The sequence below is a fragment of the Henckelia pumila genome, chromosome 1 (genome assembly GCF_033568475.1).
Source record: "Henckelia pumila isolate YLH828 chromosome 1, ASM3356847v2, whole genome shotgun sequence".
In the NCBI taxonomy this organism is placed as follows: Eukaryota; Viridiplantae; Streptophyta; class Magnoliopsida; order Lamiales; family Gesneriaceae; genus Henckelia; species Henckelia pumila.
In genome coordinates this window covers 155,326,673-155,341,329 of record NC_133120.1, presented here as the reverse complement: position 1 = coordinate 155,341,329, position 14,657 = coordinate 155,326,673, and the positions used below count along the sequence as shown (strand labels likewise).

Here is a 14,657-nt window from a genome sequence, read left to right as displayed (position 1 = left end):
AAGAGGAGAATTCATCTTCTCCCATTAATCTAACTAGAAAACCCTTATATAGCTTTTTCAAAAATAAAAATCACATAACACACGATTCGCGTGTGCCAATCACTACTTATTATATTAAACTTGAGAATAATAGAGGCAAATTTGATAGGCTGGTATTTTTTTTTTTTTTTTGCAATATCATCCCTAATCAGAAATCATTTGGAAAATTTCCATTTTTCCCTTGACATTTTTAACAGTTACCCCTTGTAATTTAAGTCATTATCATTTTACCTCTTACAATTTTATAAATATTAATTAAATTACGCCTTCAGCAATTTTAACAATCGGTTAGTTGACAATTTTTTAAAAAATAATTACATTATTGCATCTATTCTATGATAGTCCCAATTTTCATATAAAAATTCAAATAATTCAAAAATAAACTTTGCAAAAAGAAAGACGATACAGGTACACAATGCATGTTCGAGAAATTTTAGTGCATAATTATCTCATTATCTGTGTGTTCCCGAGCTTTGATTCCAAACGTGAAACAGAAAAAAAAAAAAAAAAAAAAAAAATATCCTCGATATGATCCACACAATCCATTATAATCACTAAATTAATATCTGAATTATATACTTTTTTTATTTTTATTTTTTGCCAATCTTAGGCTAAAAAGATAAATTAAAAGAGTTTACTAAATTCTTATTCATATACTTTGCAGTACAAGTATGATTTTATCAAATCAGAATAATATGAGTATTTTGTTTGCAGTACAAGTACGATTTTTCAAATCTCGAAGATTGTCGACAAGCCTCCTCGATCGTAAATTTCCTTGGTATTTTCAACAACAACTATCCATCTTTAATTAATCCATTTTTTTAAATCCTTAGAGTCGATATAAATTGATGACGTTTCAATGGGAAATTGCAAGCTACCAGCCCTTAGGGTACGTAGTATCTTAGGGTAGAATGTAAGTGTCAATATTTAATAATGAATATGAGATTCACTGCTTCACATATATTGATAAATATTCATCGTTAGATTAACCTTTAAAACAATTGATCTCATTGCCGCTAAATCAATATGTTGTATGCCGTCTACGAGATATATATAGAAAACTTCTTAGTAATCTCTAGTATCTTTCTGAAAGAGTACACAGCATATATACACAAGTTCAACTCTCTTACTCGAATATATGTCACGCAATTAAGTCGCGGATGTACAATCCGAGCTATACTCATACGTATAGGCTTATGTCGATATATGCGCAGATGATCCCGCAAAAACATGTTTAGCCTTTTAATCACGCAAAAACAGAATTCGGTTACTATATATTGGCGTCAGAGAAGTTGGCATTTCTATAGTTGATGGAGCTTTCATTATACAAGTTGCTAACCATTCACTGGGTTCTCTACTCCTCTTGATCTTATCGCTGTATGTTTTGCGTAGAATACCTAATCCACTTGTACCGCAAAAATGAAAGGTTCAAATTATTGAATCTTCTATTTGCATGGGATTCAACGTAACTAACTTATAGTTAGAATGTATGTAATTTCGTGACAATCCTTGGCGTCGGATCACACCATAAACATTTGAATAACACTAACCTTTTTATAAGTAAAGTTTGATATTCCACCTCGATGATATAGAAAACTTTCTTGTAGTTTGTCTGGCTAGTATCCATGCATCCGAAAGAGTACATGGTATACATAAGTTCAAATTTAATTCAAATATTCCGCGTCTCAAGTCACGGATAGGGGCGGCCCTTATGGAGGGCGAGCCGGACGACCGTCCAGGGCCCCATTTTGTTAGAGGACATCAATTATTTTTTAGAAATTATTATAATATCCATATATTTTTAGCTAATTAAAGAAAAAATAAAATACTTGGAAATAGATATCCATGACAAGCACGTAACAACCATAATTTAGTCACTTCATTCTTTCAATCCATGCTAGGTTTATCAAATTTAATATTCATTATCAATTCTTTGTAGTGTCCACCTCTCATAAATAAGTAATTGTTATTTATTTCTGATCTTATTCTATTTATACATTTTGAATTATGTTTAATTTTAAATTAAACTAAGAGAATTTGTAATAAAATTGTGGCCTAAAAAGAAGCTTTAATTTTCCAAGTTAAAATTATCAAAATTTTATTTGAGTATCACAATGAGTCAATAAATATTAAATTATTTGAGGATATTTCATATATAATTAATGACTTTTCTTTTATAAAAATTACAAGTAAGGTGTATTTTATATAAAATTGGTTTTTTAATAAGTTATAAGAAATTATGTAAAAATTATTTCTATTAACTAGCTTTACAATTACATAATATGATTTACTTTGATTATTATTATTATAATAATAATAATAATATATATATATATATATATATATTTTTGAGCGTTGAAGTGAATGAGACAGAGCTCGTATTTTTTTTCGCCCTAGACCTCATGATTTTTCTCAGGATCGGCCCTGGTCACGAACAACATACGATCCCATCCATATTCTTATGTATATGCTTATGCGATATACACATATGATCCCGGTCTTGCACTTTAATTAATTTGCACATATAACATGGAAAAATTCCATTGGCTCGTGAATTGAATAATGAAATATGCATGATATGATTATAATATAATGGTGCATCGATCACACGAATCTTGTATAAAACTTGATTCAAGCATTGAATAAAACAAAAATGAATAATCAATATTCAATGTATTATATATCATCTGCATACACCAAGCGGTGCCGATGAAATCTGTTTGATCTACTTGACGTGACATATATAATTAAACATATACATGAGCTCTCTTATACTATGGGCCCAGTGTGGGCAGCACGGGCAGCAGCTCACACTCGGCTCAAAAAATTAAGTATTTATATAGGATTGGTCCAAACTAAAAAAACAAAAAACAAAAAAAAAATTTTGAAGCCCATTATTACTCAAGCCAATTTTTTTTCTTAATTAGTTCAGTATTTTACTTTTATGCAAGGATTCAGACATCAATTTGGCAGTATCAAGACATTGATTGTGTCAAAACCATGAAACAAGACAAATAATTTTTTTCAATTATTTCTGATTTTTAATATTTTTTTGTTTATGATATATATGAAAATTTCATAGTTAATTTACTCTTTCAGTTTAATTATTCGAAATTTGATATTAGATTCAAATCAAATATCAAACTAGTTAAAATCAACTAGCTCAACATATAGGTTGAATGTAAATATGTTATAATTGTTTTATTTTTACTTTGTGATTATTTCATTCTTGATTATTTTGTTGAAATGATGGGTTGAAATTAATTGAAAAATTATGAATCTGTTGTTTTATTCTTGATCATTTTGTTGCACAGGCGGCATAGATTTTGTTTCTATTTCATTGTATGTTAGGAACGTAATCGGGTGTTTTCTGTTCTGAGAATTGTGAAAGAAAGACTGCACAATCGATTGAGTGATGATTGGATGAATGATTGTCTCATTGTGTATATGGAGAAAGATATATTTCTAATAGCTGATCATGAAGACTCGAAAAGAACAATTGTAAGATAATTATTTTATGATGTTTTATGATTAGAAGATTTTAAAAAATGTTGATTTATTAATTATAGTATATCGTCATCTAAATCAAAATTATAGCTTCGTCCCTGAACATATATATATATATAAGGAAGACACACGGAATTAATGTATGCAATTAGTTAAGTAGAGGGTGTTTGTTGTCTGGATGACATGCAGTTGCTTAATAGTGATGAGGCCATGTGGGAGGCATGAATTGTCCCAAGTGAAGATTTTGTTGAGTTAAGCAAAGATTGTTAAAACAGTTATCTTTGGTCATGCGTTACATTAAAGGTTTTTCGGTTCAACAAGGGCCAGAATCTCTGCCAATTTTTGGTGGACCATCACAAAATCATGTTTTTCTTTCAACTTATATATATATATATACATATATACATATAATTATAATGATCGAGGAATCCGTGGCCACTACCTTTCGAGAATGCAATTGATGAACCGGAATATGTGTACGTAGTAGCTAGCCTGCAAACCACACAAACCAATTAAATTTTCATAAGACTGCATACAGGCTCGAGCAGAGAAGACTTTTGTGATATTCGAATTTGAGACTTTGACCCCACGATTCGCACACTCAATAACTCAGCTATTTTTTCGGGATATGCGATTTCTAGCAAATATTTGATTTTATTGAAACCCGAAACATAATGTCATCCTAAAAGGAATATCTTATTAATTAACAGTTTAGTTGATCGATTACTTAATTCTTTATTTTAATTTTAGTTAGTTAAAACTTAAAAGTGGGGAAAAGGCCAACCGATGTTTTGATCGCTTTAAATACAATAAAACATCAGTTTGTTCATTAGTTACAACTTTAAAATTGGATTTTAAATATGAATTGATATAAACTTTTTATCCAATAAAAATCACGAAAAAAATCTCAATTAAATTTAAAAACCTAAAAAATAACACTTTCCTCGTTCTACTGATCTAAAAATTCTTTAAATTCAACAAAAAAAAACGCCGTTATCAACCATTACTTGGTATTAATTTATAGAATTTTTTTATTAAACTTATCAAAAAACCGTTCGTAAACCCATATATCTTGCAAGTTTCTTTAAAAATTAATGGTATTATTTCAAAAATAAATTGTTAAAGTATTTGAGTAAACTTATTTTAAGTAACTTAACAAAATTATGTATTTGATATTATAATATCTTTTATTGTTACAATTACCAAAAAGAACATCATATTATGAAAAATAATTGAAATAAATATTATTTGACATTTTTACATAAAATAATTTAGAATAATTCATTAATATTAAAATTAGTTTATCCAAAAAAAATACACAAGTTAGATTACAGTATCACAAAATTAATGCATAATTCTTTTGAATAATTAAGAAAAAATAGTTAATAATTAATTATCTCCTTTAACGAGTAAAAGTTGAGCATAATATTTGTAATGAATTCTTGTAAAAAAGTTATTGGTAATAAATAATATCATTTTATATAAATAAATGAATTAATTTGATTATATGTCATCATTGCATACTTTTTAATGTATGAAAAGTTATTTCAGAATATAGTTTTTGTAATATTAAAATATTAACATGTTGAAAAAATAAAATAACAAAGTAATATCAATATTAAAATAAGATTATATATATATACTTATATAATTTACTATAAACTATCTTTGAAATTTCTATTTTATAGATTGTAGACATGAATTTAATCGACTAATTTCTCCAAATCCATATATATATATATATATATAGAGAGAGAGATGCGACACGTACATTTTAACGTAGTTTTTTTGGAGAGCCTTTGGATTTTTAAATTGTTTTACATATTTCACAATACTCCAAACGATGAAACATATTAAATGATCTAAAATGTAAGACAATAAAGTGACAGGACTTTATTGTTACACATTTCGGGACAATTTCCATGTAAAGTAAGAAAAAAATGTAATCAAAATGTCCATTTCTATGTCATCCAACTCCAAGAATCTCCACACTCATAATTATTTCCACCCCAGAAACTCAAAAAACAAAATGGCAGGCACATTAGCAAGAAACTTAACATACTGAATTTGGCATATTTATTTATTATTAACCAATAATGACACGAAAAAGCAAAATAAAATAAACACCCAACTTTCACTCTTTCGATTTCTTTCACGTGTCATGATGACAAGGCTCCCACTCCAAGAAAGTCTATGAATTTCGGTTCAATTCCTTCTTCAGCTGACTCGACGGCCGAGATTTCTTGGGACGATGGTCTGAAATCATCGCCGGAGTAATCGTAATCCGTACGTTGGATTGCGGTAAATAATTGGGTGTGGTGATGATATGGGTTGAAAATATTCATCTTCATCATCTCATGATTTGTCCCATATTGCCCTGTAAATTAAACAAGTAATTAATTAATAAAATGTGAATATAATAACCGATTCCGTCATTCTCCGATTTTGATCCTTTTCAACAGAGTTAACGTGATTAGTATCACGTAACCAAGATAATTATATATTAAGCCTATACTTAAATAAGGCCTGATCAGAAAATGTAATGAGAATATATGCCCAGTACCAGGAAAGAAACCATGAGATGTCTCCGCCGCCGCCGCCGCCGCCGCCCCCCAAAACCCTTTGTTTCTAGGAGTTCCTCCGCCGCCGTAATCATTATAAGTAGGTGGGAAGGAATTAGGGTGAGGTTTGTTGAAAACGAAGTGGCCCATTTTCCTCCTCCGATTATAAGCAGTGGATTGCTCCCTGTATTTCCTGGCCATCACAACATGCCAATGATTCTTGACCGCATTGTCTGTTCTTCCTGGAAAAAGCCTTGCAATCATCGCCCACTTGTTGCCATACAATCTGTGGGCACCCATTAATCTATCTTCTTCCTCTTCCGTGAAAGCCCTTCTGTTAATCCTCGGATCCAACTGGTTAAACCACCTCAATCTGCAGCTTTTCCCTATAAAAAAACATATATACCAATTAAGAGAATCAATGAAATGAAAGAACATATATATATGCAGTAGTACCTGATCTTCCTTCCAACTTGTCCGCAATAAGATTCCAGTTCTGGGGGCCGTACAACGCCACAAGTTCTTTAAGCTTTGTATCTTCCGCAGGCCTCCAATGTCCTCTAGCACATGAGTGCTTCGATTGGCCTGCATTACTGTTTGTAGTTGTAGTAGTAGTAGTAGTAGTAGTAGTAGTGCTCAATGCATGCATGTTGGATTCTTCTTCTTCATCTTCTTCTTCTTCTTCATGAATCAAGGTGGTGTTCAGATCGAAAGAATCACATATTGGAGAAGCCATATATATATATAATGTCTGCAAACACCATTCCCACCATGGGAGATATGATTGATGCTAGCTAGCTAATAGTTTACCTTTAGCAGAGGAGGAAGAACAAGAGTACTCATGAGAATATATATATAGAATATTAATTATTCTTTTTGTTTTTGTTTTGTTTTGTTTAATATATATATATTTGTTTGAGTTTGAGTTTTTTAACTTATGTGCTGCTATAATACTGTTACGGAGTCATCCATCACCATAGATGATGAGATAATGAGAAGAGAAAAAAGGGAAAGTAAAAGATTTTGGGAAGAAGGGAGAGGTTTGGCAGATTGTGGGATATTGAGAAGAAAGGCAAAATGAAAATGAAGTAATGGGATTTCCTCTGTGGGAATGTGGAAAGTTGGGAACAGAAGAAAGTATTTGTAACAGAAACCTTTTTACTTGGATCGCCATTGGCAAAGAGGGAACTGTGTGTGTCCAAGCTCACCTACATTAAATTTTTTTGTCCAATTATTTTATTATATATACATTGTATATAAAAAAAATATATTAAAATTGTCTAATTACCTATATGTGGTTATTTTTTTAAAAAAAAAAATTATGGTTTCGTTTGGATCTCTGTTTTAAAATTGTTTTCTGTGTTTCGTAAGTGAAAAAAAAACTTTATAAAATATTTGTTTGGACAATATTTTTTAAAAAGTGTTCTCGAATTATTGGTTTTTAAGAACAATTGAGACGTTTTATTAGATGATTTTTTAAAATGGAACACAACGATAAAAATCAAAAATTTGAAAAATACTTTTATCAAAATGCTTTTATTAATGAACTTGCGATTTTTTTTATATATTTTTTAATAGGTGTTTTTATTTTTGTATGGTTGTATGTGAATTTATGATTTCGCTTACTAATTTGCTTTCTTTTTTTTTTTTCTTGGATTTTAGACTCATTTTCATCAGTTGACATGATTAAGAAAAAAAATGCTTCCATGCATGATGGACATTGCTAACGTTAATTTCCTCAGCAATGCAGTGAAAAAGATGTAAACCTATGGAATTTCTCTTGTTTTCTAAAAGATTCTCTAATATTATTTATGTAAATCTCAGCTATGAATATTTTTTTAAAAAAAATATATTGTTGTATGAAAGGGAGACAGCAAGTTAGATTAGAGTAAATGTGACTATCATTTTTACGGGGACGTTCAGGCATTTATTTGAGAGATAAATGTCATGTACAATCAATTTAAAATTTTTGCATGTTAAATTAAATTATTATTTCAAATAAATTATTTAAAGTATTTGGATTCTTGTTCTTAAATGTTGGGTTGATTTATTTAGTAGCAATAGATACAATTAAACATTAACTTGTAAAAGAAACCTTAATTTTGTAGAATGCACCAATATTCCCATCTAACAAGCATAATATTTTTTAACAAAAAAAAAACAAAAAACAAAATTTCTTGTAGGAATTTTTTCTGTAACTAGTAATTTTAAATTTTTAGTATTTCAGGCTATCGTTGTTTTCTATTTGTGTCCTCTAACTCGCTAAGTCGGATCTTAGTCATGTAACTTTGTTTGTAGTTTTTTCGCAAGATTGTTGATGTGATCTCAGTGACGTCGACAATTTTTCTGATAGTTACGTTATCATTTCAAATTTTCAAGTGTTATCTAGCATTTTTTAATGTTATGTCAACAACACCATAAAATTGAATTAAAATTTTAAGTATTTTTTCATGTTGTGTTGATTGGAATATAGTGTTACGCCAATATTTTTACGAAAAAAATGAGCAAAATTGACATAAATTGAAAGATATAAGATTAAGATCGAAAATTTTTAATACAAAAAAGCACAATCACAAAAAACGAAAACAAAAACAAACACAAACAAATGTAGACCTTACAAATGGTCACGCAAGATGTTGCATATTATATCATCAAAGCATGGAGTCGAATACTTTGCAACCCCCGTGGTTCGTACCACACAAATTACATGTTATAAGTTTATAACTAACTCAGCATGTAATTCATAAAACTAAAATGTGTAATTTTCTCTACTTATGATTAATTTGGATTAAAATTAAATACTCTCCTTCTAATAATACTCCTTCGACAAAATTTTTTTATTAAAACAGATAAAAACAAAATTTTAAAAATATTGAACAATTAATAAATATAGGTTTCCGTAACTAATTAGAATATTTGCTGCGAAAATAATTGAAGGGAAATCAAGCAGCAAGATTTGGAAGCAGTCAAATTTAAAGGACAACATCCAAATGCCCAATATCAGACGTTTCCATTTAATATTGGCAGATGAGAAGGAAGAATGGCAGAAATGGTACTATATATTTTCTTTAATATTTCCAATCAACTCCAAAAATTTTAGTCAAAAAACTGTGGAGAGAATATTATTTGCATTAAATTGATTTGACAGATTATGTAGTTTTAATATTGTATTTTCAAATTCGGGATTTAATTCCTATTTATTTTTACGGATTGATTTCTACCTGAATTCATAAAGATAGCAAATTAAATATTGATTTGGTGTCAAAGATACAGAATTGATTTCACACTAGCTATTATAAAATTTAAATAATAAATGGCCGGTAATGCCTCGAATATTCTTCGTGCCCCACCAATACAAAATGTGTGGATACATTAAAATGAGAATAACTTGTCGAACAAGATGGATAGCTGAGCAGAGAGGTCGACTGTGGAGTTGGGGATCGGTTAATTAGAAACGAGTGTTGAAGCTGGTGGAGTTGAGAATGATCAGTTGATTTCTAATCTTAGGATTATCAACGTATTGTGGTAATATTCCATGAAAATTTGTATGAGTTAACTAAGGTATATATAGGTCAACCTAAGAGCGGGTCTGTCTATATTAGCACATGGGTAGTGTCCATGTGTTGCATTCAAGGGCCCAAATTTTTTGCATTTGAGATGTTCACGTGAACATCTCAATTGCAAAAAAAAATTGAACCCTTGAATCCCCATTCGAGTAATGTCCGAATGAAATAGCATAGACAAGACCCCTGGAGCATAGTCTCACCCTATGCTCATATACCTGCAAACACGTGAGGACATGTGTTTAAATTATAATGAGAAGAGCATGAGGGTGATTAATTAGGATAATATGGAGTGAAAATCATATAAGTTTAATCGAGATCAGTCAGTCTTTGAAGTCATCATTACTCTTCTTCAATTTCTGTGAATACCCGAGTTTGCATCATTGACATTCTACAATCTACATATTCTTGCATCAATATACTTGCATCTTTCGAATTTTCGAGCATAATCAATTAATATGTGCCGGCAAATAAACATAACATAACGATAAAATATTTGCATAATAATATCTTGATGGTAAGTCATTTGGACCTTGGTGGAATTTCGCAAGGCAAAAAACTATTGCTTCTAGGTTGAAAGTTGAGAGGTGCCATTCTATCGGATGCAGGTTTTAAAACGTTGTTTATATATCTCTATGTAGGTCATCACCACGTTAAAATTATAATTTTTATTCAGGAAATGACGTATTTGTCCTATTGTTTGTCAATTTTCGCACGATCTTACGAATTTATATATCCGTAAAACGGATCGATCCAATCAATATTTATAATTAAAAGTAATACTTTAGACAGAAAAAATACGGATCGATCCAATCAATATTTATAATTAAAAGTAATACTTTAGACAGAAAAAATAATATTTTTTAATAAATTGTATTGCGTCCGATATCCGTTTCATAAAATTAATTGTCTTATGAAAGTTTTATCTTATTGGTCATATGAGTATGTATGGATATTTGAATAATAAATATATATATATATATATAATTTTGATACCCTGCACCCTAGGGGTGCAGGGTAACATGGACACCGCTTACGTGGCGGTTCATGATTGGTCAGCCATTTTTTGTAAAAAAAATTTGTGTGGTTATGGGTGCGCCACGTTGGCAGGCACCCACAGGTGTGCAGGGTATCATTTCTATATATATATATATATATATATATATATATATAAATATATTAGTTATCTTTATTATATATTATTACGATTAAATATATATAAGAGGACAAATTAAGGGGGCTATACTAGGGGCACCCAAGGGCCAAACGTGTGTCTGCTTTCAGGCAAAGGACGTGAAAATTTTTGGATTTTTCTATTGAATTGATCGACATATGTACGTACATCCATTTCACTATCATTTTCACCACATATATATATATAATTTTGATTAAATTATATTTGGTTGTACAAAACCGACCACCTCATCACACTGTCTTACAATCGCACGTGCGTACGACCTGTCCGCACGTGTGCAGTTTCCCATGTCATTTTACATTTTTCATCAAATGTAAAGTTAAAGGGGGGAAATCAGAAAAATCTATTTTGAGATAGAATAAGGATCATATTTACATTATTATTATTATTATTATTATTATTATTATTATTATTATTATTATCGAACTTGTTATACACATGCATTGTGTGTGTTATATATTAAATCTCTCTTTAGTTATATTGAGGAACAGAGCCAGAAAATAAATAATTAAAATTTGTAATTATAAAAATGTGAATATAAGTGTAATAATTGTCATGGTACATAGTAATAATATTTTCTGAACACATCTGACAATAATATGATTATAAAAGCCCAAGAAAGCAATATTAATCTAATACAACCAAAAAATTTTAAATAAATTTGGACAACTTATAAAAAATTTCAATGTTTTTTCCTCGAGGAGGCATATATTGAATACTGACTGTATAGTTGATTGATCATTAGTTTTTTTCTTATGAATATGTTTTCAGATAACGTTAATGTAAAGTACAGGTTTTTCAGCATAGTTTAACTGGTTGACATGGTTCGCAAATATGTATTTATTAGGAAGTTCACCAAATACATACAGAAAAATAACGAATGCGGATTTCTATATAATTAAAATAATAATAATTATTTGTTCATTAATTGACATATTTTTAAAAACACAAGAAAAGGGGTTTAAATCGACTTTTTTCACTTCTAGTTTCTCCAAAATTTGTTAACTATTATTCTTGATATATATCAACCAAATAATGATATATTACATGCGATTATGCGAACTATATTCACATTATAACTCGTCGAGGTGATGTAACATCGAATATTTACTCATCTGCATGAATTTTATGCTTTTATTCTATCTCGCAATTTATGAGTCATATAAATTAAATTGATCAATATCATCGTATCGATTCATGAGAAATATTAACTATATATACAACGTCGTTTGGTGATGGATGATTAAATTTAAAGCAGTTTTGTAATCTTATATTTAACTCGATTTCTACAATAATTAAAAGGAAAACAATAACCATATTATATATTTATATTTATATTTCGATTTATTATCTATTTTTTAATGAGCCAAACCGTAATTTGATTTACCCATCAACATACATCATGAAAAACAAAAGGATGAAGATCGATATAATATAAAGGAATGACCCACAACATAAAAGTAGGACTGATTCCGCGAGATTCGGTATGCTGTGTTATTTTGGAGCCATGTGAAATACAAAATAAAAATAAAAAATTTGTTATATACATTTAAGTGCATGAATGATATATTTGTACAAAATCTCCCCCACATTCAATAAAATGATTTTTTAAAATTAAAAATAAAAATTTTGATACCCTTGTTCCACATGGGAAAAATAAAATATTTAAAATGAGTTTATATTGGGTTACAATGAAATTCTATAGCAACTTGGGTTATTTATTTTCGTAAAGCGAGGACGAATACGAAGTAGTTGCTACATGACGGGAGCCACATCTTGAACACGACCGTAGGAGCCACCTCTAGATTTTCGGTGCTGAAAAATAAAACATTTTAAATGTATATCAAAAGTTCTTATAAAACTGTCTCATGGATCAATTATGTTAGATTAATTTTCAATGCGACATGACGGATGAAAAATTAATGTTACTTTTAATGTTAAAAGCATTGTTTTTAAAATCGTACCAGATCGATCTGTTTGACCGTAAATCGATAACAATTAAAAAATTCGATCCGGACCATGACCATATACCGTTTTAGCGATCAAACTGGTGAAATTTGTTCATGAACCAATTCATCTTTTTAAATATATATATATATATATATTTTATATCCTTTTAAAAAGAAGGAAAAATTATTTCTAATATTTAAAATTTAATTTTTGGTTATATTTATAGTTATTAAATTTTAAAATTTATTAACAATGTTATTTAGTATTTGAGTTTATTTTGATTTATTTTTTTCTTTCAAATATATAAAATTATATTTGATATTTTGATTATACGTATGTTGTTTAAATTTCAAAATTTGGTAAATATATATTTTCATTATTTATATACACATTTTAAAATTTTAAAATATAAGATATTTTATTTACTATATTATTTTATTATTTAATATATATAATATAACAGTGTTTCGAACAGATCATATTATTTTATCATTTAATATAACATAATAGCTAGTGTTTCAAACCAACCTTCTTGATGAACTGATCCAACCGATTGAACCATTATTTTAAGGTATATTGGTTCGATCATTGGCCTGTTTATAAAAATATTGGTTAGATGTATTATTTTTCACTAAAGATATAGATCGATCAACCTTTCTCATGAATATAAATATGTGATATCGTCTATATATATATATAGTTATAAACATATATATAGGAAAATTGATTGTTTTTTGTCCATTAACTTGTTCTATGTTTTGACATTAAAGTTTTAAAGTTTGATTTTGATATAATAACTTTTAAATTTTTATTATTTTGGTTTAATTATTGACGTGACATTGAAAAATGCTGACATGTCAAGTTGTCATGTATTCAATTAAACCAAAATAACCAAAAAATTAAAAATTATTTCACCAAAACAAATTTTAAAAAGTTAATGTCCAAACATAAATCATTTTCATACATACACAGAGACACACGAGACTAAGTGGACAAATTGACGTTATGTAACAAGTAATAATTATAAAATGGGATTGTATCATTTATGGAATCAGCGATGCCAAATGCAGAGAGAGATAAGAACAAGAAAACATCATCAATTTTCAGTACACACACAATCAAATTTAGATATCAAACAATGCAAGTCAGTTAACTTTGTCCTAAAAGCACGCTTCCCCAAGTCCCCCAAGTGTTCTTGTCACCATCAAACTTTATTATATATACATATTACCAACTTAATCTTCATTATCACAACTACCCTTCACAATTTATTTGCCTCTAAGCTCTTAATTACTCGCATGTCCTATTACCCCGTAACTTACACGTTTTTTATTTTTTTCTCAAGATTAAGTACTCAATCCTTCAATTTTCATGTTTTTTTATTTTATTAATTTTTCATTGAAGTGATAACATGTTAGAAGCCACGTCGATAATCAAGAGACCGTTAGTAATTAAAACGGTAAATTTATCGATAACAATACTAAAATTTAAAACATATATATATTTGTGTGGGAACCAGAAATTAATGGCCAAGAAACAGCGACCTGACAAAAACTCGTTAGAAGAAGCAGATGCCATGCATGAAGGGGAAAAAAGAGATCATTTAAAGACAAAGGATAATACAAATGATTTATTTTATTTAACCACATTATATTACATTACTTTTTCTTGGTGGGGATCCACTATATATTTTCGTCTCAGCAAGAGGAGCAGGTGATATCCATATTCTACTAATGAAAAATCTTTGATTTGTTACTATAAAATCTAAAATAATTACCTAAGTCGGCCCATCAAATTTTTTCCCCAGGATTTGCCCCCACGGGTTATAGACATTTTATAAAT

The 14,657-nt window shown here is 29.0% G+C and overlaps 1 protein-coding gene across 1 annotated transcript; it reads right to left on the bottom strand.

Annotated features, from left to right (window-relative positions):
• Positions 1–5,469: 5,469 nt before the first annotated feature.
• Positions 5,470–7,237, bottom strand: LOC140876056 (transcription factor MYB105-like). The gene is made up of 3 exons (XM_073279911.1): positions 6,564–7,237; positions 6,110–6,493; positions 5,470–5,923 (listed from the first exon to the last, which is right to left on the bottom strand). Exons 1-3 carry the CDS (start codon positions 6,841–6,843, stop codon positions 5,706–5,708), a joined length of 882 nt encoding a protein of 293 aa, XP_073136012.1. The 5' UTR covers positions 6,844–7,237; the 3' UTR covers positions 5,470–5,705.
• Between the last annotated feature and the right edge of the window lie 7,420 nt (positions 7,238–14,657).

Bases quoted from the DNA above. Each gene is read 5' to 3' on its own strand.
- LOC140876056 (XM_073279911.1), bottom strand. From the start codon at position 6,843: ATGGCTTCTCCAATATGTGATTCTTTCGATCTGAACACCACCTTGATT. The intron at 6,494-6,563 runs GTACTACTGCAT...GTTTTTTTATAG, and splicing joins CAAGTTGGAAGGAAGATCAG to GGAAAAGCTGCAGATTGAGG. The intron at 5,924-6,109 runs GTACTGGGCATA...TTTAATTTACAG, and splicing joins ATCTCATGGTTTCTTTCCTG to GGCAATATGGGACAAATCAT.